The sequence below is a fragment of the Halichoerus grypus genome, chromosome 1 (genome assembly GCF_964656455.1).
Source record: "Halichoerus grypus chromosome 1, mHalGry1.hap1.1, whole genome shotgun sequence".
NCBI classification, from domain to species: Eukaryota; Metazoa; Chordata; class Mammalia; order Carnivora; family Phocidae; genus Halichoerus; species Halichoerus grypus.
This window is the reverse complement of record NC_135712.1, coordinates 160,082,632-160,110,104: the sequence shown is the minus strand read 5'-3', so window position 1 is coordinate 160,110,104 and position 27,473 is coordinate 160,082,632. Positions and strand designations below refer to the sequence as shown.

The 27,473-nt window shown below is 44.2% G+C and overlaps 1 protein-coding gene across 3 annotated transcripts in view; it reads right to left on the bottom strand.

The window, feature by feature from the left end:
• Positions 1-11,726: 11,726 nt before the first annotated feature.
• Positions 11,727-27,473, bottom strand: part of KBTBD12 (kelch repeat and BTB domain containing 12) — a 70,690-nt gene continuing 54,943 nt past the window's right edge. For all 3 annotated transcript variants that reach the window (XM_078074351.1, XM_036078502.2, XM_078074353.1), the window contains one exon: positions 11,727-14,603. In XM_078074351.1, coding sequence (XP_077930477.1) covers positions 14,422-14,603 — 182 coding nt within the window. In that variant the 3' untranslated portion in view covers positions 11,727-14,421. The remainder of the gene's footprint in view (positions 14,604-27,473) is intronic.

Below are 27,473 nucleotides of genomic sequence, written 5' to 3'. Positions count from 1 at the left end.
GGTAGGTCTTACTATTTTCCTACTACAGAAAAGGAAGCTCAGATTCAGACAGGTTAAGTGGCTGGGCCAAGGTCACACAGCCGGCAGTGGGGGAGCTGGGGTTAGAGCCAAGGAGTGCCGTGTGGGTCCCACTCCAAAGCCATGTTTTAAAAAAATATTGTACACTTATAAAATATATTTTGAACAGATAGGAAAAAAATAGAGAACAATACAACAGATATTTGTGTGAACCTCACTCAGCTAGAACAAATCCTGATGCTGTGGCATGTACTTGGGTTGGGAATCTTTGAAGTCCGGGAAACATTCTGATGAACCTGAAGTCTGCTTTGGGTCCTTCTCCATCACGTTTCTCTCTCACCCTACACATAACCCTGTCTGAGGTCATTGTGAATCTTTGTCACCCATGTTATTGACTTTTATTACATATGTACGCATCTCTAAATCACAGACAGCAGCATCATTTTGCATGTTTTAAGCTTTATGTAAGTGGTTTCAGGAGGGATCTATAATTCTGCTATTTGCTTGTTTTCATTCAATGTAATGTTTCTGAGATTTTATCCACACAGATATGCGCGTTCTGGTTTGTTCTAACTTCCGCAGAGGGTTGAATGCACCTCGAGTAGCCAGCCATTCTCCTGTTGAGGGACATAGAGGTCATTTCCTGACACCTGCCTGTTCCTACAAAGAGTGCTGTTGTAAATGCCTGGGGTGTGCATGCACCGCCGGGGCCTGGGGACAAGGGTTTCTCCCCGGTCTGCACCTAGGAGGGCCCGCAGGGCATTTGCACCTTCAGCTCTACCGAGTAATGCCCAGCCGCGCTCCAAAGAGGCCGCACCGCAGTGGGCGTGGGGGGCAGTGCAGGTGGGGCCAGGCGGGGTCAGTACAGCGCTCCTGGCCCTGGCGTCCGCTTTCTGCCAAAGGAGGGGTGCGAAGTGGTCTCTTCTTGGTCGGACTTGCTTTTTCTCTGAATTCTAGTGAGGCTGAGCACCTTTTCATTTGTTTACTAGCCATTCAGGTTTCCCTTTCTGTGAAATCAGCTCATCCCTGTTGCCCGTTTTTGTTTTTCTTTTTTCCCTCTAGCTTTTTTTGCTTATCACTTTGTAGACCTTCTGTCTGTACCCTGTTTCTAGACGACGTCTAAGGAACTTCGTCTCTCCCGTTCTTGCTTCTCCTGATCCCCGCGGTCCCGGTGGTGTCGGGAGCGTGCTGTGCACCTGCAAGGTGGCTGCCGGGGCCTGGGGAGCGAGCCTGGTTCTGGAGTCAGGGCTCGGATCCACCGCCTCACCGCAGGAAGCCATCCGGTGCGGCCACCAGGGGGAGGAGCTGCTTCACTGACCGCGGTCTCTCGCTCCGTGCCGCAGCTAGGGGAGCGGGGCCACCGGGAGAGGGGCGGGGCGGGGCTGGCGCCCCAGGAGGGGCGTGGCCTGAAGCCGAAGCCGAGGGAGACCCCCCTCCCGGCCCCCCTCCCCCGAAGGTGGCGCGGGAGGTGTGGCGCTGGCTGAGCCGGTCCTTGCTACCGGGCACCTGACGCCTGGGCAGGGCAGCCCTTGTCCACGGGACAGAGATCCCTTCCCTGCCTGAGTTGACAGGGGTCCGGGGCTGGAGCCACCAGGTGGCCCTTGGGTTTTTCTGCTCAATATGCTACCATCCTTCATTCTTCCTGGTTTTAAATGAACCAAAGAGCAATCCTGGCAGCTCGACCTCCCTCTTCCAGGGAGCCTGATGTAATTAGTGTTCTTGGCTCTGGAGTCCTGACTCCACTGAGTTTCACATCCCGCCGGGCAGCCGACTCCTGTCTGACCCACAACCGCTGCAGGCGGGACTCGGGCTGGGAGCGGCGCGGGGGAGCCAGGCGAGCTGAAACCCTGGACTGGAAGGGTCTGGTCGGGTGGCTCCCAGCACAGAGCCGGGGCTGCAAGACTGAGGGCTGAAGGTCCCCAGGAACCAGCCGGTGGGTGCTCCCACTGGGAGCCCTGAGTTGGAGGGACACCGGGCACGTGGTTGGCACACAGGAGCCGGTCTGGGTGTGAATCCCGATCCCAGTGTGCCCCCAACCCTGTGACCTTGGACAAGCATCAGGTTTCCTGTTTCTAAAATGCTGTACATAACAGCAGCACCTGCCTTGCAGGGCTGGCAGGCTCTTTGGAGGTTAAATGACTGAAGCATGTAGGGCGCTGCAGGGAGCTGCGGTTGGGTTAGCTGCTATTAATCATATAGAGAAAAACCTCCAGCAGACAGTGCAAAGTGATGGGAAATTATGCATTTTTCTGAAAGACAAACTATGTGCTTTGTTCAATTGCCACACAGAGTATATTAAAAAATACGGTTTCTCCCTTTCATCTCTGACCCCAGTCTCCCAGTTCCAGAGTCCTGGAGGGGTGCACTGTACCAGCTTCTTAGGAATCTTGCCACATATCCCCATTCCCCGCCCCCCATACATACATACACACACATGCACACACACACACATATACATGCACACTCAGTGCTGTATATGTATAAACACATACATACTGACATACTATTGGGAAAATAATTACAATCTCTTGTCAATCCAGAAAACCTCTCCACAAAGGGGGAGGAGAAAGAAAACGGTTTTGTTATTGCATAAGCATTGAACCAGACGGCAATGCGCATCTCAGGGAATCTGCTAAAGAGATCACAAAGCTTACCCGTTCCTTTTCTTTCTTTCTTTCTTTTTTTTTTTAAGATTTTATTTATTTATTTGACACAGAGAGAGAGAGCACAAGCAGGGGGAGCAGCAGGCAGAGGGAGAAGCAGAATCCCCGCTGAGCAGGGAGCCAGATGCGGGACTCAATTCCAGTACCCCGGGATCATGACCTAAGCTGAAGGCAGACGCTCAACCGACTGAGCCACCCAGGCACCCAAAGCTTACCCTTTCCTATAGCCCGGCAGGCACAACCCATTGCACATGAGCTAGTTGTCCTTACCCAAAGGAAAAGTGAAATTCCTCCTATCCCTGACAAGCCGGCAGTTGCATCTTGGGGCCTGGCTTTAAACTCCTGGGAAGAATGGAGAAGGCACAAACCTTCTGGATGTTTACATTTTAGAGAGGGAAACTTGGCTTAAGAAAAAGCCAGTCCTAGGTTGCAAAACTGTCAAGAAACTTATTTAGCTTTAATTTATTTATTTAAATGTTTATTTACTTATTTTTTCTACTAATCTCTACACCCAGTGCAGGGCTCAAACTCATGACACTGAGGTCAAGAGTCACATGCTCTTCTGACTGAGCCAGTCAGGTGCCCCCTTATTGAGTTTTTAAAAAAGATTTATGTATATCTCAATGAGACAGAAATAGCATTTACAATTTCAACTTCTCTAAAGGAAATTCTGAAGTGGATGAGAGGGTTTGTTTCCCTTTTATGCACCAGATAAAATTCAATTTCTTTAGTTATAGGGTTTTTTTTTAAGGTTTTTAGTTTTTTATTTTCCGACTGAAAAATTATTTGTTTAAAATTTTACAGTATAAAAAGTAGAAAGTAGAAATTGAATAACTCCCTGTAAAATCCTATTGTGTGTGTCTGTGTGCATTTATATTTTTTGAAACAAAAATAGGATCAAATTACATGTCTAAATTACGTATTTTACCCTTACAGTGAACACACATTCACAAAGACACACACTCATACACATACATATACATACCCATATACACATACACACACCCCCCCACACACGTATCCACACATTCTTGCACACATATACACATGCATCTGTATACACATACACACTCATGAACACTCTCAGACACACATGCATACATGGACACACACATATATGTGTGACTGTGTGTTGTGTGTGTCTTGTGTGTGGAGGCACTCATGGCCTTGTCCACATCCCACCAATGGAACCAGGTTATATACTTAGTTCTCTGTCTTGCCTTTTTCACTTGGCTTTGTACCACAGAAGCTGTTTCTTCTCGGTAGAGGGATGATAATGATAATGCGGACCCCTAACTTTTAGGTCTGCTGATATTCCCTTAAGCACTCCATCTGTATGTGTGCTTTTAACCCCCATACCCTAAGAGGCACATACTGCTATATGCCCATTTTACAGATAGGGCAACAGAGGCTCAGAGAGGCCCAAAGGGACACAGCTGGTGCCGCTCTGTGGTCTTTAGGCAGCAATGTTTTCTGTCACGTGTGTGCACATGAGTGAGTGAGGAGGGGACGGGATTCAGCTCTGTGGGTTGTGTCTGGTTCTGCAACTAGCTCCTGGTGTGGCCTTGCCCAAGTCCCTCCTGGCTTGGGCCTGGGGTTCCCCTTCTGGTGGATGAGAGGTCGGGCTTGTGGCATGTCCAGGCCAGCTCTGAGTTTCACTGGTTCAGATGCGCCCAAACCTGGGGGCCCATTACCTCCTGAGAACCGGGTCCTGCCCACCGAGTTCTTCAGTGATTCGGGCATCCTGCAGTAATGGAGAAGCCTCGGCATGGGAGCAGAGGGCACCTGCTCGTTGAGGGTCTCTCGTCCCTGTCCTCACCCACAGCCATGCCCTCCTCTCCTCCTCCCGTTCTAGTTATGAATTCTGGCTCAAGCTCTGCATGACAGTAAGCTGATGTAAACCCCAGTCGTAGCTGAGCCCACACTAAGCTCTGGCTACCTTTCCTCTCTTACTAATGGCATTATTTTCTCTGGGATTAATAATGCCCTTATTCTTATTTAATTTTTTCCTTTTGCTTAACTTTCTATGTCCCCTAAGCATTCTGGAGAGACTGAGAGAGGAGGTCCCTGAGCAGTGTCTGGACCATAGTAAATACTCAGCAAGTGTGTTGCAAGAATGGAGAATTCTTGGTACTGTGGGGGAGCTGGAGAAATCAGAGCAAGGGAAGACTGGTCTCTTCACAGCTTTAAATGCGTCTGCCCTTCACAACTATCCTGAGACGGATGCTGTTCTCACCTTTCTTTTTGTAGATGGGGAAACTGAGGCACAGAGAGGTTTCAGGTCACACAGAGTGGGTGGTGCCGGATGTGGCCCTGGGGAGCCATGGGTAGAGAAAACCCACAAGAATACGCCCCCAGGTTAGGAAATGTTTCCCCTCTCCCCAGAGGAGATAGCACATCACCTCATTCAATTCTCCAAAGCCCTGCAAATGAGGTAGGAATTATTAGTTCTACTGTCTAGATAAGGACATGAGGGATGGGAGAGGGGAGGTGAGGTGCCCAAGGCCACACAGCCAGGGTGTGGGGGCTGGGGTGGGAACTGGTGGCCCCGAAGGCTCTGCTTCTTTGGTACCCAGCTACTTGCACCAGGGAATGGACAGTGAGACAGGCCAGGAGGGCGGTGCTTGGGTGGGTCTGCTTTTGAGACAGAAACCTTTTTTTGGTAGGGCTGGGTGGCTATTAGAGAGTATGTGTGCTGGTTCCCCCCCCCTTCCCTCCCTCCCTCCCTCCCTTCTCTCTTTTCTTTTCTTCTCTTTTCTTTTTTTCCAGTAATCTCTAAGCCCAACATGGGGCTTAAACTCATGACCCTGAGGTCCAGAGTTGCATGCTCCACTGACTGAGCCAGCCAGGTGCCTTAATTTCTCTTTTTTTCTGACAAAGTTGTTCACACAATGATTGCAAACCACTTGAGCAGAGTAAGTGCAAAACGCCCTATTATCCAACCCCTGCAAAGATGACCACTGTTAATGGGGGGGGGGGGGCATTCTGTACGTGCACAGCTGTCTGTTAACACCGGTGTCAGGACACCACTCTGCTCCGCACCGCACCGTTTCCCCACTTAATGATCTCAGTTGGTACACACACACTTCGTTCTTTTTAACAACTCTGCAGTCCTCCATTGAGTGGTCAACGTAATTTATTTAGCTAATCTGTTACTGGTGCCCATTAGGTGGGAGAAATTCTTTTAAAAGTAGCTCAGCCCAAACTCATTAGTAATTAGAGAAATTAAAATCAAAATAACAAGGAGGTATCATCTCACCATATGGGCGGAACATTAGAAAGGCCGGTGGGGTAGGGGTGGTAATGGAGGGGGTGGAGTCGCAGAAAGCCTTGTGTCTGCGGCAGGCGGGACTGCGCAGCCGCACTGCACTGCGAGGGAGCTGGCGGAGGCAGGGGAAGTCAGCATGAGCCCGCCGTGCCTCCTGATGTCCCAGAGGGTGGGGGTGCGGAGGACCTGAGTGCTCACAGTGGCCCTGGAGTAGACACAGGTGAGCATGTCTCTGTTGCATTGTTCTTTGGAGACTAGGGGACAGTGCGAGTGGCTGTCAGGAGGGGAAGGACAGAAGGGATTGAGCACTTGCGCTGTGGCTTGTCCTAACTGAGATGTGCAGCGGGAGTAGAATGTACACTGGATTTTGGAGACTTAGTAAAAAAAAAAAAAAAAAGTAAAATATCCCATTAATATTCTTTTATATTGGTTATGTGTTGAAATGACAATATTTTGGATATATTGAGTTAGACAAAATGTATTATTGAAATTCATTTCACCCGTTTCCTTTTACTTTGTTTAATGAAGCCATTAGGTCATTTAAAATGATAGGTGTGGCTTTCATTATGTTTGCATCAGCTGACGCTGCTGGGAATACCCTGCAGAGGTTAGACGCCCTGATTAGATGAGCTCTTCCTAACATCTTTTTAGAGTTTGCCGGCCTCTTCTATTTCAAGATAAATCTTGCTTTTTTTTACCCACCAGTCTGATAATCTCTGAATTTTTATTTGAGTGTCTAGCTTATTTATATTTAGTGTAGGTATCCATATGTTTGTGATTACATCTCCCATCTTGCTCTTCGTTTTCGATGTGGCTTCTGTTCTTTGTGCCTTTTCCTTCTTTTCCTGTCTCCTTTGCACTAGCAACTGTATTCCCTTTAATCATCACTGCTGTTAGCTGTACCTTTTAATTTTGTTGCATTTGCTCTAGGGTTTACAATATGCACCGTCAACTTACTGCATTTTACCTCCAGATAATATTATACCTCTTCCTATACAGCACAAAACCCTCCTTTTTTTTTAATTTAAAGATTTGTTTATTTATTTGAGAGAGAGACACAGAGAGAGAGAGCACGAGCAGGGGGAGAGGCAGAGGAAGAGGGAGAAGCAGACTCCCCACTGAGCTGGGAGCCTGACTTGGGGTTCGATCCCAGGACCTGGAGATCATGACCTGAGCCGAAGACAGATGCTTAACCATCTGAGCCACCCAGGCGCCCCAGCACAAAACCCTCCTAATAGCATATGCTTTATTTCTCAGTTCCTATCTTTTCCTCTGTTGTTTTTACATAATTCACTTCTGCATATGTCATAAATCCCACAATAACTGTCATCAGTTTTACTTTAAACAGTCAATTGTCTTTTATTATTTCGTTTGTTTCTTTATTTCTTTATTTATTATTTATTATTTTGTTTAGTTTCAGAGGTAAAGTTTAGTGATTCATCAGTTACATATAACACTCAGTGCTCACTACATCAAGTGCCCTCCTTAATGCCCATCACCCAGTTACCCCATCTCCCCAGCCCCCCAACAACCCTCAGTTTGTTCCCTCTAGTTAAGAGTCTCTTATAGTTTGTCTCCCTCTCTGATTTTGTCTTATTTTATTTTTCCTCTGTTCCCCTATGTTCATCTGTTTTGTTTCTTAAATTCCACATGAGTGAAATCATATGATATTTGTGTTTCTCTGACTGACTTATTTCACTTAGTATAATACCCTCTAGTTCCATACACATTGTTGCAAATGACAAGATTTCATTCTTTCTGATGGCTGATTAATATTCCATTGTATGTATGAACTGCATCTTCTTTATCCATTCATCTCTCGATGGACATCTGGGCTCTTTCCATAGTTTGGCTATTGTGGACATTGCTGCTATAAACATTGGGGTACAGGTGCCCCTTCAAATCACTATGTTTGTATCCTTTGGATAAATACCTAGTAGTACAATTGCTGGGTCATAGTGTAGCTCTATTTTTAACTTCTTGAGGAACCTCCATACTGTCTTCCAGAGCAGCTGTACCAGTTTACATTCCCACCAACAGTGTAGGAGGGTTACCCTTTCTCTGCATCCTCACCAACATCTGTTGTTTCCTGACTTGTTAATTTTAGCCATTCTGACTGGTGTGAGATGGTATCTCATCGTGGTTTTGATTTGTATTTCCCTGATGCCAAGTGATACTGAGCATTTTTTAAAATTTATTTTTATTTATTTTTAAGATTTTATTCATTTATTAGAGAGAGAGAGAGAGCTGCAGAGGGAGAGGGAGAAGCAGGCCCCCTGCTTAGCAGGGAGCCCGATGCCAGGCTCGATCCCAGGACCCTTGGATCATGACCTGAGCTGAAGGCAGATGCTTAACCGACTGAGCCACCTAGGCACCCCGATGTTGAGCATTTTTTCATGTATCTGTTGGTCATTTGGATATCTTCTTTGGAAAAATGTCTGTTCATGTCTTCTGCCCATTTCTTGAAACAGTCAATTGTCTTTTAAAAAATCATTCATTTCAGACCCAAGTGGTACACTATAATTAAATTTCTACTCATTTATATTGTGCAGTCAATCCTTGAACAATATGGGGTCTGTCTCCTCGTTCCCACTGTTCCACCTTCGTTGGCTTCTTGCCTGGACTCTGCCAACAGCCTTCTATCAGGTGACCTATTCCTGTCCGTCCTGAGGTATGGCCATCAAAGTGATCTTTATAAAATCCCGTGCTGGCTTCCATGCATCCACACCCAGGGTCCTTCCCAGCCTGGCCCCGTCTGCCTCTCCAGCCACCAGTCCACATAGTGTTGGCACAGAACTTCTCTCTGTATCCAGAACACACCAGGCCTTTTCCCATGCTGGGGAATGGGAAATGCTAGGCTGCTCCTGAACATAGAACCCCTTCCTCTTTATCCCTCCAGCAAACTCAAGCCTGAGGGTCTCCTGCCTTGTGAGCCCCCAGGATCCCCTAAAGCCAAGAGTCCTCTTCCCTGGGCTTCCCCTGCAGTTTGGGTCACTCTGCTGGTACCAGAGATGCATTTAACTTAGGTTATGGCTTGTGTTTAGTGGTTACTATACTTCGAGTCTTATGGCTTGTATTAGAGGCTTCATGTTAAAGCAGAGTGGAAATAATCCTGCAGGCAAGGAGGGTCTTTCCTTGTCATGGTTCCCCCCAACCCCCATAGGGATGTCCCAGAGGTCTCAGAGACCACAGCTCTCAGGGTCACGCATCTGCATTTACACTGGCCTTGTTAACCCTGGGGCCCCAAACCTTTGGTGTGCCTGTGAAATCCTGTACAGGTTGTGCACAGACGTACTCTATGGGAATGTTAGGCATTAGGTAGTGTGGCAGGCAGAATAATGGTTTCCCCCCAAATGTGTACATCCTAATCCTTGGAAACCTTGCATATCAAATGTTTTGTGGCAAAGGGGAATTAAGCTGCCGGCCAGTGGACCTTAAGATGGGAAGATGATCCTGGATACCTGGGCGGGATACCTGGATACCACCAGAAATGGGGAGGGATCAGAAGTGGGAGACAGAGGAGGCTATTGGGGCAGGCAGAGCAGATGCAGTCCTTGGCTTTGAAGATGGAGGAAGGGACTACAAGCCAAGACATGCCAGTGGCCTGTGGAGACTGAAAAAGGCAAGGCTGTGGATTTGATGAGAGCCTCACCTCCCAAAGGAGCGCAGTCCTGGGACACCCTGATTTTAGCTCACTGATGTCCATTTCAGACTTCCAGACTACCGAAGCGTGAGATCACAGCTTTGTAGTGTACCAAGCCACTAAATTTGTGGTTGTTTCTTCTGGCAGCGATAGAAACAAATGCAGGGATACCCTGAACTACACTACACTTTTCCTGTTGTGGGTGTAGACCCTAACCTCTCATAAGATGTCACTTCACCTATGTTTGCCTTCTTCCCTCCTCCAGAACGTGAACTCATTGAGGGCAGGGTCCTGCATCATAGCTCAGAGGCTCAGAAGAGTGAGAAAGACCAGATTCTTCGACTATTCAAATAACAGCTGGAGGAAACAGCTGAAATCCCCATCCCTTGGTGATTTGTTAGAGAAATTATGACAAATCTAGAATGGCACATTATATGGCTGGTAAAAAGAAAGTGTATGGAACACTCTTTTTCAGCTATATTGTTGAGTGAAAGCAGAATGGAACAGAACCATGATTTAGATATAAAAACAAAGGAATTGGCATTTATTTTCCTTTATAATTTATATATTCCCTTAGCTCATATTTTTGTTCAAGAAAATTTGATGGAATGCGCTGGAAGTTGGCAAGCCTTTTCTGTGAAGGGCCAGATCGTAAATATTCTAGGCTTTGTGGGGCAGAGGTCTCCATGACAACCCCTGGGTTCTGCTGCTGCCATGGGATAGCAGCGTGACTGCGCCCCAGTGACGTTTTATTCACTGAGACAGGTGGTGGGTGAGATTAGTAGTAAATAAAAATGTCGAAGTTTTGAGAGGCAAATACAAGAGAGGTAGCTTGGGAACCATCGGCCCGGCATGCAGAACTTACCTCACTGCGATGAATGAAGATACCTTGTCACCAGACATCCCAGCGACCGACCGGGACTGTTTGAGTCCTCCCCTTTGGCTAGGGTGTCCGATGTCATCCCAGGAGAAAGTGGCTGTGGCGGGCGAAGGTTGGAGTATGGAAATCTTGGGCTGCACGTAACTCAAGGAGGCCTGACCACTTGGGAACCTTTATCATAACAAGTGGCGTGGAGCACAGAGTCCCGTGGCTGGGTCATTCAGTGGCTCCAGGGTGGTACCCAGGACCTGGATCTTTCCATGCCCCCATCCTGTCCCCTCTGTGGACCAACTGCAGCGGTCTCCGTCTGCTTCCTCATCACCACAGGGCAGTGGCTGCAGCTCCAGGGGCACGCAGACTTGGAGAGACTCGGCAGAGAAAACCCTTCCACAAGTCCCTCCAGAGATTTCCCTCCATGTCCCCTGGGTGGAGACTGTGCCGTATGGCCTGTTACACTAGCCATGGTGCAAGGAGTGGCTTCCACAACCAGTTCATGCAGGATTTCCTGATGAGCTGGGACTGCCTCCTTGTGACTGCAAACAAGGATGGGGACCAGCTGGGGCTGCTAGGGTTGGCAAAGAAGTGGGGTGACTTGACTATATCCCAAAGCCTCTCCTCTGTCTTGGTGATCCCCAGCTGGGCCTGGTGTGAATGGCTGAAGAAGCCGTCTGGGTGGTGGCTGTCTTTCAGGGTCACCAGTGGAGGGCCATGACCCCTTAGAAGATTTTCTGGTGTTTGGTTTTGGCTGACTGGCCATTGTCCTGTCGTAAAGACCCCAGCATCTCCCTCCTCTCTGAATCGGCCAGATACACTCCATTTCTGTACAAAGGACTTGCTGTTCCAAACTCCCTGCTGCCAGGTTAGCTCGGCTTTAGTGACAGGGACTCGTGCCTGTTCTTACCCTGTCTGTCCACACTGCGTGGTGGAGGGATGTTCCCGTAGGACCTCCTTGCCTGAAACCCGGGTGCCGAGGCAGAGACCCACTCTTTGGTGTGGCGTTTGAAGTCTTTTGTGATTGGCCTCATCTCCTTTTCCTGATACCCTCCTGTGCTTTAACCATCCCAGCAATGGGGCCACCTCCGGCCCCCGCACCCTCACATGCCCTGGCCTCTGGATCTTGCTTGCTCCTATGGTTTTCTGGTGAGTCAGCCCTCCCTGCCCTCCTTGGGATGCTCAGTACTTCCTGAGCACAGGAACCCCTTCTTCGAGAGAAATCTGCATTGAATTGCAATATGAAAAACAACAAAAGCGATCTTTCATTAGTAAATTTTTATTTTGCAAGTTCAAACTGAAAGCATCTGCTCATTATAAAGTCAATCAGTGAGAACAGTGGCGCTTTCTTAGTGGGCACAAGCAGGACCCGGATGTGCTGACGGCTGCCATCTCTTGCCAGCCTCGGCATCCAGATCGTTTCCCTACTGTGTTCTATGCTCGGTGTCCAGAAATCCTGCCTCACAGAGATAAGAACTAGCAAAGAGTCAAAGTTTTCTAAGAGTACTCCATGACATACATGTCCCCTCATGTATGAAGAGACGGCCTTCAGTTGAGGTGAAAACAGGAGCGGTAGGAATTCAAAGTGGAATCCCTGACAATCTCTGATAACAGGAGGGTAGAGGTGTCTTGTGTTTAATAACAAATATGAAAGTCAGACAAGAAGCACCCAGGGGTTCAATTGGATACTAAAAGCGAAGCTTGCTTATTTGTTTGCACACCATCTGGAGGAGCTGAGTGTGAGTCTGGGAAATGAAAAACCATCTCACATGAATGCACAGCTCCCCAACCATCCCACGAGAGTCCACTCAAGTACTGGGTCATTGTGGGCGCTATGCTTTGGGAAAGGCAGATTACAATGATAATGATTCTAGAAATAATGGCAGCTAAAGGCTGTTTATTGTTTTGGTATCTGACAGGCACTTTGCTCAGCACTTTCTCACTCAGTCCTCATACCAACCCTAAAAATGATTTTTCTCCCCTTTCTGCATATGGGGAAAATAAGACTTTGGAAAGGTTATGTTGCCCAAGAGATCACACAGCTAGCGAAGTAGCAAGCCTGGCACTAGAGCCTAGATCTCGAACCCGATGCATTGACAAGATGTATCATGACACACTGACAAGGCCTCCCTGATGCAGGGAAGTGTGGCAGCTTCTAGTATATGCTCGTGGGTGGAACAGGCACAGTGGTTCTGTTAAGAGGAAGTCGGGGAAACAGGGCTGGGTGGGGGGGCTCTCCGCAACCACGGCTGCCCACAGCCAGCACAGCCCGCTCAGAGGAACTGCTCTGCCTTTGCAGCAAGAAGAAAACCCCACAGGTTATGAGCCTCCCCGAGGGAGAAGGATCAGCTCATTTCAACTCATGCAAGAAGTGTTCTTAAAACCCTCTGTATAAACACTAGGGAATGGATGCATGCATAACTGCCTAAAAGTACACTTTGCTCAGTGCAGGTTCAAAGTGGCGCCACCGCCAAGTGACAGGTATGGCTCCTGCCCTCCTAGAGTCTGGCCTATTTGGGGACAACCTGTGCTGGGTCTAAGTGGACCCCTGTCATGTTGGCAGAAGCAGGTTTCTCACTGGACCTGCCTCTTCTGCCTGGTTTAGCAGCTGGAACCTGGGAACATGGGCTGACGGTCATCATGGTCACACAGCTCGGCACTAGACAAGAGCTGTCTCAATCTAGCATTGTCTCCCTCTGGGAAGGTTCTAGGGAATTTACTGACCACTCCTGTTTAAAAAGGAGCCCTGTGCAATGGGAAACTCCGGAGAAATTATCGAGGAACAGCTACCAAAATGCACTCTTTGAATCCACTGCGCTTCCAGAAGTATGGATGGCAAGTAAAATAGATGGATTCCCATGTGTTGTTTAAATATCACCCCTAAAGTGTATTCTGGGAGTGGCTGTTTTCTGATTATGCTCAACTGTGGGCTGAAGCACGCAGCTCCATCCCTACTGGCAGTCTTGGGGAAGATACTGCAAAAGCTAGGTAAGAGAGCAGGCAGCCAAAGGGATGTGTTTGCTCTCTCCTCCACACCAGAGCCTGGTCAGGGCCAACGTGCAGAAGGTCATGTGTGCTGGAGGGAAGCTTGGATAAGTCTAGTCCAGGACACCCCCAGAGTGGGCCAGGGCAGCAGAGCTCCCCATATCTGTCCCTGACACAGACCTGGCTGAGGGTGGAGTTTCTTTGCTCACTGTGGTCAGGCTTGAGTGCCTGGGCTGTTAGGAACTTGTGGTCCACCACTAGCCCCATTTTGGGCAATGTTGCTATAGTAGAAGAGAATAGAAAGTCTCTACACGAAAATAGAAAGTCTCTGTAAGACTGAAACTGGAACAGAGTGCAGAGAGAAGTCTTCCTTTAACATCACAAGATTTTGAGATGATTCTCCTGCTCAGAGACCAGGTCCAAAGTCCTTGCTTTTCTGGGTGTTGGTCACTTATCTACAATCTCCTTTTCCAGCCTTAGTAGCAGAGCCTATGGCCCAGGCAATCTGACCCAGCTCTGGTCAGCTGTTTCTGTGATGTCCCCATGACCCAGCTCTGTGGCTCAGCTGTTCTTGTGATGTCCCCATGAGCTGCACCCATGGGGTTGCTTCTTCACCATCCGAGGCCCCAGTAAAAGGTCTGCTCCTTGGCAGTGCTCTCTTTGAGTCCCCAGCTGTGTGAGGTCCCTGCATCCCTTGATTCCTATGGCACTCACCCTGTGTTTTTCCTGTGCTTCCTGGCCTTGTAATGTCTTGTCCATCCTAGCCAACTGGAGGTCCTTGAGTGCAGACTCTGCACACTCCCTATCACAGCATCCAGCACACACTGCTTTGCGCATGGGCCGCTATACATGTAATACACCACTATGCATGTAATACACATGTCCAGGGTGACTGGCTGGTGCCTGTGGGCTCTCTCTGTTCCTAATGCCTCCTGTACAGACATAGCAGGAGGTCTTACAGCAAACACTGACCTCAGTGCTCATTGCCTTCTTCCACCAGATCTGAAGGCGGGGGGATGAGGTCTCGGGGGTTCATCCTGGCCACCAGGCAGACATCATAACTGTCATGCATGAGGACATTGATGGCTACAACATTCCATTGGTTTTCCCATGGGTCCAGCTCCAATATTTCTTTGGAGATAACCTCATGTCGATCTGAAAAATAGCAAAGTAGGAAGACAAAATATCATGGGGGTATGAAATTCAGAGGTCATCTTCACTCTATTGAACAACTTCCTCTAAAAGGCATCAAGCACCAAAAATTAATGAACAAACAACTGAATAAACATACTTTAAATGGAAGACACAGTGCCCCTAATATTTAAGAAACTAAAAAAGGCCATGTTACAACTCACATTCAAAAATTATTTGAATAATTGGTATATTAACAGGGCATACCATTATCTAAATTTAATAATTTATTAATGTTGGGAGCTAGGGATGAAATTGTCCTTATTTCTACACCTAGGGGGAGATACAGCTTGTGACCTTGTGTGAGTTGCTGACCTCCCCAAGCTTACGTTTCCTTAAAGGCAGACAGGGATGCTAATACTCAGCCAGGGTTCTTGCAGGAAACAAATGGCACACCCTAAGTGGGTGATTTGAAGAGAATTTATTGAAGGGACTTTTGGAAAGGTGTGGGCAGGGTTCAGGAAGACCCACTAAGAATAGCAAGGGCCATTACCACCCCTAGACCTGAGAGGCAGCAAGGGGAAAAATGGGTACTTGCCTTGGAAAGGGCAGCTGTCTAAAGAGTGCAGCCTGGAAGGAGCAGCAGGGAAGATGTAACAGCCATCTTCAGCAACCCCACAGGGAGGGGGCAGCGATAATAAATGCCCTGACTCTACCCTCCTTTCACCCAACAATCTCTGCTCTTGCCTCCCACTGGATGGACTCAACCAGAAGCTAGAGGAGAAGGGCATCTGTGAATACACCCAGTATTTGTCAACTTCACAGGACATAGAGCATGATAGAGAATGGGGCAGAGTGAGTCTGGAGGGGCAAATGGAAGATTTCCAGCCTAGATGACTATTTCACAATTTTGTGATGACCAGAGGAGATAATGTATGCATAAGTGCCCAGTCCTTGCATATTAAAGTCAATTTTTGAAAATGGTCCATGCGTGCTTGTAAAGGATGGTTATTTTGTAGTTTTTGGTGCAGTGTTCCATATACATTCACTGAGTCATGTGCCAACCCTCCTATGTATTTATGGATTTTTGTGGGCTTATTCTTCCAGTTACTGAGAGAACTGTGTTAAAATATCCCACTAAGATTGTGGATTTGTCTGTTTCTCCTTTTAGTACCGTCAATTTTTAGTCTACACATTTTGAGTTTGTTATTAAGTACATATAAATTTTACCACTTATAAATTTATCATTATGAGTGATCCTTGTACTCTAGATTAAGTTCCATTCTTTTGACTGATATTATAAATTCTAAAAAGTAGGATTTTAAGAACCATTCTAATGATCTTTGTCTTTTAATTGGAGCATTTAGTCCATTTACATTTAATGCAATTACTGATATATTTTGGTTTATATCTACCACCTCATTTGTGGATTGTCCTTGTCTTGCTTGTTCTTTCTTTTCTCCTTTAATGCCATCTTTTGGATTGGCTGAGTATTTTTTTATCATTCCATTTCCCTTTCTTTACTGATTTAGAAGTTATAAACCCTGTTTCTATTTTTTTTGGTGGTTATCCTAAAAAGTAAAACATGCATACTTAACTTATCAAGACCTAAACATAATCAATACTTGACCCTCTTCTTGGAGGGCTTTAGAATAGTTTAATTATATTTACTGCCCTCCTAATTTATTAGCTACTGTTGATGTGCATTTTAATTCTATATATCTTTTAGCTCTGCAAGACATTATCATTATTGTTTTATACAGTAAATGTTCATTTAGAATTAACCCACACATTTACACTTTCATTGCTCTTCATTATCTCTTGCATCTTAGACTTTTCATCTAAGATACTTTTCCTGCGCCTGAAGTATATATGTTAGAGGAGGTCTACCAGATTTTGTTTCTCTGAAAATGTTTTTTTTCACCTGCATTTTCTGAAAGAATTTTCCCTCCCCAAACACCATAAAATAGTAAGAACTGATACTCATTCTATGTCTGCTGTGTACTATGCTTACTGTGTACTATGCTTAATGTGCTGGCTACATTTGAGGCATTATGTTATATCATCCTCATAATAAGCCTGTGAGCAGGTACTATTGTTATTCCAGTTTTACAGGTTAGGAAAAACTTACAGCAATTAAATGCTGTGCCTACAGCATGCAGTTAGAAGTGGCAGAACCAGAATGTGTACCCAGATATGTGGTCCTTAACACCATAACTACTAAGCTGTTGAATGAAGGAGGACATCATGGTATCACTGTATTTTTACAGCTTATTGATGAGACCAATAAGTGGGACCTAAATCTTATACAAATTTGGTGGTCCTCTTTTAGGAAAATATTACAAAATTACAAATACAAAATTAGGTATGAAAATGAATATTTACTTTTTTTCAGCTTTACTGAGGTTGATTGACAAAAATTGTATATGTTTAAGATATACATCCCAGGACCCTGAATCACGCTAATTAACACATCCATGACCTCACATAGTTACTTTTGTGTGTGTGCGCATGTGTGTGGTGAGAACACTAAAGCAAAGTTCAAGTATACAATACAGTATTGTTAACTATAGTCACCATGCTATGCATTTTCAGAACTTACTCATCTTATAACTGAAAGTTTGTAGCCTTTGACCACCATCACCATTCCCTCTATCCCAAGTCCCTGGCAACTACCATTCCAACTACCATTTGAACTTGGCTATTTTTGATTCCACATATAAATGAGATGGTATAGTATTTGGGTTTTTTTGTGTCCAGATTATTTCATTTAGCATAATGTCCTCCAGGTTCATCCTTGTGGCACATGGGCAGGATTTCTTTCCTTTTAATGGGTGAGTAAATTCCCCTGTGCGTGCATGTGTGTGTATCACATTTTCTTTACACCAACTCTGTCCAGTAGAACCTTCTGTGATGAAGGAAATGTTATATAATCCATGCTGTGCAATACAGCAACCATTAGACACATGTGGTATTGAATAATTTAAAATGTAGCTAGTGAGACTGAGGAACTGATTTTGAACTCTTATTTAATTGTAATTAGCTTAAATTAACACAAAGCTCTACATCTCTTTTTGTTTCAGTTTTTTTTTTTTAAGATTTTTATTTATTCATTTGACAGAGAGAGACACAGCGAGAGAGGGAACACAAGCAGGGGGAGTGGGAGAGGGAGAAGCAGGCCCCCCGCCGAGCAGGGAGCCCGATGCGGGGCTCGATCCCAGGACCCTGCAATCATGACCCGAGCCAAAGGCAGACGCCTAACGACTGAGCCACCCATGCGCCCCTTGTTTCAGTTTTTTAAAATATCTATTTGATCTATCAATTTCTGAGGAAGTTATCTTAAAGTCCATGCAATTTTTGTGGATTTATCCTTTTATGATTTGTAAAAGTTTCTATTTTATATATTTCAAGGCTATTAAATGCAAAAGGGTCATGCCTGTTGAATCAGTTAGGGTTCTTGGTAGCAACAGCAGAAACCAATTTGGGCTGGCGTTAGCAAAATGGGGATTTATTGGAAGGAAGGTAGCTCAACAGATTGAGCAGAGTGGGAGGCTTGGCGGGAGCCTCCGTCAGGGCAGAGTGCTGCCATGGCTCCTTTACACGGCCGGCTGCTCTGGCCCTGGGCAGTGCTGCTAGAAAGCCCGCCGGCACGTAAAGCATGACAGGTGTCCAGGACAGCTGTTCCGTCTTCTTGCTTGTTACTCCCTATGGAGATGAAACAGCCTTTTCTCTCTTAGTTCCTGCCATCATTTTGGAATGCATCTTTTATCATTGCCACACTGGCTTACCGTTTTTGTTTTGCTTTGTTTTAGCTGGGTGAAGGCTTCTGGTGCCCTTATTCAAATTAATGCAGGCTGGGGCCTTTTACAATTTCAGAGTAGAGAGTTTTCTTCACTAATTTTGCTTCCTTCTGCTCATTTCAGTGTTTATTGGGGAGACTTTTTTTTTAAGATTTATTTATTTGAGAGAGAGTGAGCATGTTCGGGTGGGGAGGGACAGAGGGAGAAGGAGAAGGAGAGAGAGAGAGAGAGAGAATCCTCAAGCAGACTCCATGCCCAGCACAGAGCCTGATGCGGGGCTTGATCCCAGGACCCTGAAATCATGACCTGAGCCGAAACCAAGAGTCAGATGCTTAACCGACTGTGCCACTCAGGTGCCCCAGGGAGACATTTTTTTTAAGCCATGTATGCATATTACCATCTTTCCTAGATATCTGTTACTTTATTTACATGGAATGAAAATTACTGCATTAGTGGCAAAGAAGCAAAGAAGACAACCAGTGAGTTTTCTTTCTTTCTTTTTCTTTTTTTAAGGATTTTATTTATTTGAGAGAGAGAGAGCAAGAGAGAGAATATGAGTGGGGTGAGGGGCAGAGGGAAAAGCAGACTTCCCGCTGAGCAGGGAGCCCGATGCAGGGCTCGATTCCAGGACCCTGGGACCATGACCTGAGCCGAAGGCAGATGCTTAACTGACCGAGCCAAGCAGGCGCCCCTCGAGTTTTCTTGAGTATGAAAGCTCTGAGATAGTGTACTAGATCACAGGCCTGATTATGGAGACTTGAACTCTCAGGAAGAGCGCAGACCCCACCACAGCTGTCACCCAGAATCACCTGGCAGTGCCGCACGCCTCCATGGGGCCATCCTGAATGCTGTCCTAAATTTCTACTAACAGAGCGCATAAAGTGAGGAATCAGTGCTTGGCATTTGTGTTTACTTATTTATGTGAGTTTGGGTTCTGGAAACATTATCACACTAACAAGGGAAAAGAAACGGGAGGTTGAACTCAGTGTTGGCTTTTTTCAATTCAGTTAATTTTCCAAAAATAGACACACTTAATGTAACAGCATCTTAATTATTAAAGGAGTTAGGAAGCTCTCCCTGCATCCTGACACCTCCAATAGTAAGCAATTTAAAACATTATTTTACATGAAGTAAATAAAAAATTCACATGATTTTTTTTGAAGTAAATGATGAGATGGCAAAGAAACTCCATCTTTGTGGTAGACTGCCTTGGACTATACCCCCATGTGTTTTAGGGGGTGCTCTCTGCTGTTGGAGGTCCTTCTGTGGAAAAATTTGAGAAGCACACTGCAGTATAAATTTCATCCTTGAATTCAATCAGACTACCAGAAAACCAAAAACTTAGGGTATTTTTGTCCGTTGTAGAATTGTTTCCTTTTGACTTGCTCTTCAATGAAATGCTAACTTGCCATTTTATTCATTATAGGAGTATTATTGAGGGCATTTCCCGCTACTCTACATGAGGCTACAGTGAGAAGTTTCTCCCATGTTTAAAAGATATGTACCTTCTAAGCAGTGGTTTGCTCTTCCCTCGAGGACACTGCAAACAAGGCACGCTCTCCTTTCTGCTCTGGCCTCTAGTGAGATCAAAGATAAACTGGCTAGTGAAATACAGCTAGTGAAAAAGAACTTTATTTATTTATTTATTTATTTATAAAGATTTTATTTGACAGAGAGACAAAACAAGAAAAGAACACAAGCAGGGGCAGTGGGAAAGGGAGAAGCAGGCTTCTTGCTGAGTAGGGAGCCCCACGTGGGGCTAGATCCTAGGCCCCTGGGATCATGACCTGAGCCGAAGGCAGACGCTTACCAACTGAGCCACCCAGCCACCCCTGAAAAAGAACTTTAGGTGCATTTATGTACCAACTTCACCTCGTCTTCCTTGATTTTATTTTTCTATCTTTATTTTCCCTCCATTCAATTTCCCGATTTATTTTAATTTCTATCTTATTGTGGGGCATGCATCTCTCTATAAGCCATCTCAAATTCAATTTCATTTTGAGTGAATTGGCCTGTGAATAAATAATCAGTCGTAGAATGAGTAACAGACCTGAGGCTAAGTTGGCTTGTCCTCAGCTGAGGGGTGTTACCTGCCCTCTCTTGTGGTGAAGGAACCATGGGCCAGTGAAAGCCTCCATTTAAATGCCCCTGACTCAAGCAGGAAGAGGAGGGTCATGAGTGTCGCAGATAGGCATGACCAGCAGCTGATGGCCTCAGCTAGTGGAGGAGGCCAAGAGTCCATTCAAATGGGCAGAAAAGAAACAAACGAATGGCTGAGTATATGCAGTTGTCTAGCTGCAAAGGAGGTGGAAGGGGGAGCAACAGCTCTTTATAGCCCTCTAGAGATACCAGTGTAATTACAAAATCATGTTGCATAGTTACAGTCTTTGTCTATAAATTCAATTAGTTGATCAAAGATTTTATAGTTTCCACCAAGTTGAAGGAATGGATATGTAAAACCACTTGTGATCAAGAGATAATTGGCATTCGATGTAATGGATTGTAAATGAACTCCTACTAAGTATTCTGGGTTTATTTATAAGAAACATAGAATGCGTTTTATGCTTAAAGTTACATGTAGGAGTTAAAATAGGAAATGATTCTTTCAAGAAATATTTTGACTTTCATTTTCCCAAGAGGAAGACATTGTTTTTTAAAATGAGATTATGCTTTCTTTAAGCACAAGTGGAAGGTCTATGAGACAAAATTATCCAATACAGACTGTTATATTTAATATAAATATTGGTATGTTTGGATTTAGGTCACTATTTTATTATTTCTTTTATTTTTGTACCTTCATTTCTCCTTTCCTTCTTTTTGAATTATTTGAATATTCTTAATATCCCATTTTAATTTGTCTTGAGTTTTTAGCCACACCTGCTTGTATAGTTTTTTTTAGTAGTTGTTCTAAGGATCACAATATACATACTTAACTTTTAACAGACTAATTAATATATTATCATTTTGAGTGGAACATAGGAACCTTACTACCATGTAGTTCCTATGTCTACCCTTGGGGAAATGGTCCTCTCTGTATAACATTAACATACACTGAAAACTGGGCACCTGGGGCCTCAGTGGTTAAGTGTCTGCCTTTGGCTCAGGTCATGATCTCAGGGTCCAAGTAGGGCTCCCTGCTCAGTGGGGAGTCTGCTTCTCCCTCTCTGCCTACCCCTTGCCCTGCTTGTGCTCGCTCTCTCTCCCTCTCTCTCAAATAAGTTAAAAAAATTAAAAATTAAAAAAAAACCCATACACTGAAAACACTGTCAGACCATTCACCATAGCAACTTCTTTCTAAGTATGTCTCCTGAGGCAAGGGAAACAAAAGCAAAAACAAACTATTGGGACTTCATCAAGATATAAAGTTTCTGCACAGTGAAGGAAACAATCAACAAAACTAAAAGGCAACCTATGGAATGAGAGAAGATACTTGCAAATGACATATCCAATAAAGAGTTAGTATCCACAATATATAAGAACTTATCAGACTCAACACCCCAAAACCAAAAAATCCAACTAAAAAATGGTCAGAAGACACGAACAGACATTTCTCCAAAGAACACATCCAGATGTCCAACAGATACATGAAAAGATGGTCAGCATCACTCATCAGGGAAATGCAATTCAAAACTACAATGAAATATCACCTCACATCTGTCAGAATGGCTAAAATCAACAACACAAGAAACAACAGGTGTTGGTGAGGATGTGGAGAAAAAGAAATACTTGTGCTTTGTTGGTGGGAATACCAAGTGGTGCAGCCACTGTGGAAAACAGTATGGAGGTCCCTCAAAAAGTTAAAAATAGTTATGATCCAGTAATCACACTACTGGGTATTTACCCAAAGAATACAAGAACACTAATCCAAAGGGATACATGCATCCTTATGTTTATAGCAGCATTATTTACAATAGCCAAGATATGGAAGCAGCCCAAGTGTTCATCAGCTGATGGAAGCTATATCTATCTACCTATCAGGTGATTGATCGATAATGGAATATTACTTAGCCATAAAAAAGAACGAAATCTTGCCATTGCAATGATGTGGATGGAGCTAGAGAGTATTATGCTAAGTGAAATAAGTCAGAGAAAGACAAACACCATATGATTTCACTCATATGTGGAATTTAAGAAACAAACAAGCAAAGGGGAGAGAGAGAGAGAGAGAGAGGCAAAGAAATCAAGAAACAGACCCTTAACTATGATGGTTACCAGAAAGAAGATGGGTTGGGGGATGGATGAAATAGGTGATGGGGATTGCAGTTGTGATGAGGCATGTACTTGCTGTGATGAGCACCAGGTGATGTATGGAAGTGTTGAATGACTATACTGTATACCTGAAACTAATATAATACTGTATGTTAACTAACTGGAAATAAAATAAAAACTTAAAAAAAAAAAAACTGTCAGACAATGTTAAAATTTCTGCCGTCAACTGTCAAACATATTCTGAAGAACTGAAGAGGAGAAAAGTAGTCCATTATATTTATCCAGGTATTTACCATTTCTGTTTCTCTTCCTTGATTCCTGAGGCTCCAACTTTCTCTGTATCATTTGCCTTTGATCTGAGGAATTTTCACTTTCCGTTGGCAGGTCTGTTGGCCATAAATCTCTTAGTTCTTCTCCATCAGAGAATGTCTTATCTTAATATTGCCCTCATTCCTGAAGGATATTTTTGCTGCATATACAATTCCAGATAATTATTTTTTTTCAGCGATTAAAAATTTTGTTCCATGCCTTCTGACCTAGCTGGAGAAATCCACACTCTTTTTAATACTTTCCCTTCATATGTTATCTATTCTTCTCTGGCTTCTTCAAGATCTTTTCCTTATCTTTAGTTTTTAGAAGTTTGGTTATAATGTGTCTGGGTGTGGTTTTTTCAAGTTTATCCTGTTTTTAGTTTGCTGAGTTTCTTTTTTAAATTTAAATTCAATTAATTAACATATAATGTATTATTAGTTTCAGAGGTAGAGTTCAGTGATTCATCAGTCTTATATAACACCCAGTATTCATTACATCAAATGCCCTTCTTAATGTCCCTCACCCAGTTACCCAATTCCCCACTCCCCCATCCAGCAACCCTGTTTGTTTCATATGATTAAGAGTCTCTTATGATTTGTCTCCCTCTCTGATTTCATCTTGTTTTATTTTTCCCTCCCTTCCCTTATGATCCTCTGTTTTGTTTCTTAAATTCCACATGAGTGAGATCATAGATAATTGTCTTCCTCTGATTGACTTATTTCAGTTTGTTGAGTTTCTTGAATCTGTAAGTGTATTTCATTAGCCAAATCTGGCAAGTTTTCAGCCATTATTCCTTTAAATATTTTTTCTTCAGCCACGTTCCTTCTCTTCCTTCTCCTTTCCTTCTGGGATCATGACATGACTATTAGACCTCTTAGTATTGCCTCATAGGTCCCCAAGGCTCTTCACTTTTTTTTTCCAATTTTTTTCTCTTTGTTATTCTGATGGGATAATTTGATTTATCATCTTCAAATGCACTCACTTTTCACTCTTTCCTGTCATCTCCATTGTGATATTGAGCCCATTCAGTAATCTATTTATTATTTTGTTTTTCAGTTCCAAAATTTCCATTTGGTTCTTTTTTTTTTAATGACTTCTGTTTCTCTACTGAGACTTTCTATCTTTTCATACCTTTCAAAAGTAGTCACTTCTTGGAGCCCCAATATAAAAACTGCTTTAAAGTGCTTAGTTATTTCAAAATCCATGCCATCTCAGAGTTGGCATGTTGTCTTGTCTTCTCCCTTGTGAGATGTTGATATTTTCTGGGTTCTTGGTATGTCAAGTAATTTTGAATTACATATAGGCATTGTGAATATTATGATTCTGGGTCTTGTTTAGATCCTATTTAAAAAAATATTGATTTTTTTTTTTTTTTTTTAAGCAGAAAACTGCTCCAGTGAGGTACAACTTCAGTTCCCACCTACCTTTTGTGGGCTGTGCCCTCAATGTCTGCTCAGTTTTCAAAGCCCTTGCAATGTCATTGGGCTCTCTCCATGTGTGTGTTAAGCAGTGGCCAGGGAGGGACTGAGCACTGATTACTATTCAGATCAGTTCTCAAAGACTTTCGTATACCATTTAGGGCTAAATCATCCATGTGCAGGTGGGGCATGAGCCCAGGAACTCATAACCAACTTTATGGGATCTATTTTTTTTTTTTTTTTTGCTTGTCAAATGATCCTTTATTGAACTATTTTCCTTTGTAGTTCTAACTAACTAGCATTCCACTGCACCATATTGATGTCATCTATGATATCATGAGGGTGGCGGCCATCAACATTGCAGCCCAGAGTGGGCAGTCCCCAGGATCTCTTCAGTGGTTCCAAAGATGGTAACTGGCTAAAGCTAAATGGCTTTAGTGGCTAAAGCTCGGTGCTGCATCTGTCAGGCAATGTTGACAATCTCATCAAAAGTGGTATTTCCGTTGTGCTTAATGTTTTTCTGCTTTCTGTCTCTTGGTGGTTCCTTAAGGGCTTTGACAATCAGGGCAGAGGCAGAAGGTACCACTTCAATCTGGGTCTGTCTGTTTGAATGGTCAGTTTCACGGTAATCCTTAGACCCTTCCAATGACCGGCTGCCTTGGAGATGTCATCACCAACCTTTTTTGGGGACAGACCCAGGGTGCTGATCTTTGGGGTCAGGGCAGATGTGGCACGACTGCCACACTCATGCACCTCAGGTATATGACTTTGATCTCCTTGGGGTCAAACTTAGGTGGCATGGTGGAGGTGGCTGGTGTCAGATGAACCTGGATTTGGGGCGAATGAAGACAGTTTCACCTTCGCTTTCTCTGAGCCAAAAGCTATGGGATCGTTTTCTTGAGCTCGCTTCTATCTGCAATCTTCCTGACACTTTTTTGCCACTAGGAATTCCCTTGTTCCCCTTCTTGGTCTTCTGGCTAAAAAGCTGGGACTTTAGATTCCCCACGCTGCTGCACACTTTCCTCAAATGTGTTTGCTTCCAGGTCTAAGGGCCAGTAGATTGAGAGAGAAAGGCAATGAGGTCTTTCCTCACACCCTTGGGACCTAAGTTCCCCTGGTCGAGAGAGAAGGGTACCAGCCCAGCCTCTGCTGCTGTCAGTCACCACCTGCATTGCCTGAGGGCTGGGGTGGGAGAGAATGGAAAATGAAGAAGACAATATCCCCCACTTTCTCTGACCCCTGCGGTCCTCTTTCTTGTTCCTTGAAACAGAAGTAGAGGGCTTCCTTTAAAGCTCTTTCTATCCACACTTGGTGCAAAGTTCTGGGTTTCAGGCTGCCTTTGAGTCTCAGCCAGTGGGTACCAAGGGAAACAAATGGGGGAACTTGTCATTGATTTGCTGCTACCACAAGTTCTGGTTTTCCTCCCCAATCTGCCCATGACCATTTAGTTTCAGAGTTCTCAGGTAGCTGCTCCATGCATTCTGCCCAGGGGCATTGCTTGCATTCAGTGGGAGAGACAGGGTGACAGGTGCTTACTCCATCTTGACTGGAACCCAGTTTACAGTCTCTTGTTAAAATCAGGGAGATGGCCCTAGCTTTTGGTCCAAAGAAATGTTGGGGAGTTACCTTAGCAAAAAAATAAAGAACAAAGTTTCTATGATACATATGCCCAATGGAACACTATCCAGCCATAAAAATGAGCAAAGATGATCTCTATTATCTGATATAGAATGATTTCTGGGAGATATTGTTAAGTGAAAAAATTAAAATGCATATTTTTAAAGCATCTCCTCACACATTGCCTATTAGTTGTGAGGAAAAAATAGTTAACTCTACAGTGGTGAAGTTAGACAGTATCTTGACCAGGTAAATAAAAATAACATTGCCAGTGAGGGGCAATGGACTTGATTTGCCTCTAGATGTCATGCCCTGAGAAGGACATAGCAGGGATGTAATATTCTAGCCAGAAATGCATAACCTGGGCTTTATCACAAGGAATCATCAACTGGATCTCAGAAGAGGAATATCTTATTTAAAAAGGGGGAAGATTGTATTATTTTAAAATGTCAATGTTATAAAAGGCAAAAAATGTATGTAGAAATATTTCAGATTTAAGGAAACTGAAGAGGCATATCGACAAAATGCAATACCTGATGGTAGATGGGTGTGGAGAGGAAAAAATGCTGTAAAGGACATTTTTAGGTCAATTGACAAAATTAGAATACTAAGAGTAGAATAAATAAAAGTATGAATCAATGTTAAAATTCCTAAAATTATTAGTTACACTGTGGTTATGTAAGAGATTATTTTTTTATTCCACACACTCCAGCATTTAGGGGTAAAGGGCATATGAATAGAATATGAAGAGAACAAAGTTCCGTACCTGTCTGCATGTATGAATATATACATACCTACGGCCAGATGGATTCAGTGACTAAGCAAATGCTAAATAAAGCAAAAGGGGCAACGTGTTAGCAATAGGTGAATCTGTGTATTGATTATGCTGTTTTTATTTTTGTGATTTTCTGTAAGCTTGAAATTATTAAAGAACAGAGTTCCCTAATTTCGGTTCCGTTGTGGCCATTGTGATGTCAATGTTGCAGGATCCCAGGCCTTTTCTGCTGCCTGCAGTCCATCCGATAGCAGACTTGCCCAGCCTTTCCCAGCTTGGAGATTGGAGAGAAAATCGTATGTCATGCTTACGAATCAATGTCAGTCCTTCAAGTTTGCAAAAACTTATAAAACATATATAGATCTGTACGCCAGCTCAGCACAGAGCACTGAGGCTGCGTTCCTATTCTTGGATGCTTTCTAGAAAAAAGAATGCAAAACCAGTGATTACATGGTAAGAAGAAACTCATGCAAGATGAACAGAGTGACAGTCGGCGAAAACCACCAGAGGCCGAATCTGTTCAGATACATCTTTTTACTTAGAAGTAATAAACCCTCTTTGTTTAAAGGTGGGTGGTTGGGATGGTGTAGAAGACACTGTCAGTGAGATCACTGACAGATCAGCTGTCAGCCATATCCTCTCTGTGATGTTTGTTCCAGAACATGCTGATTACATCCACCTGCTACTCTTTGCCTGAGGATTTTCTCTCAGCTCAAGTGGGGCAAGTCGGGAGTGCCAAGGAGTCAATCTGAGGATAAATACC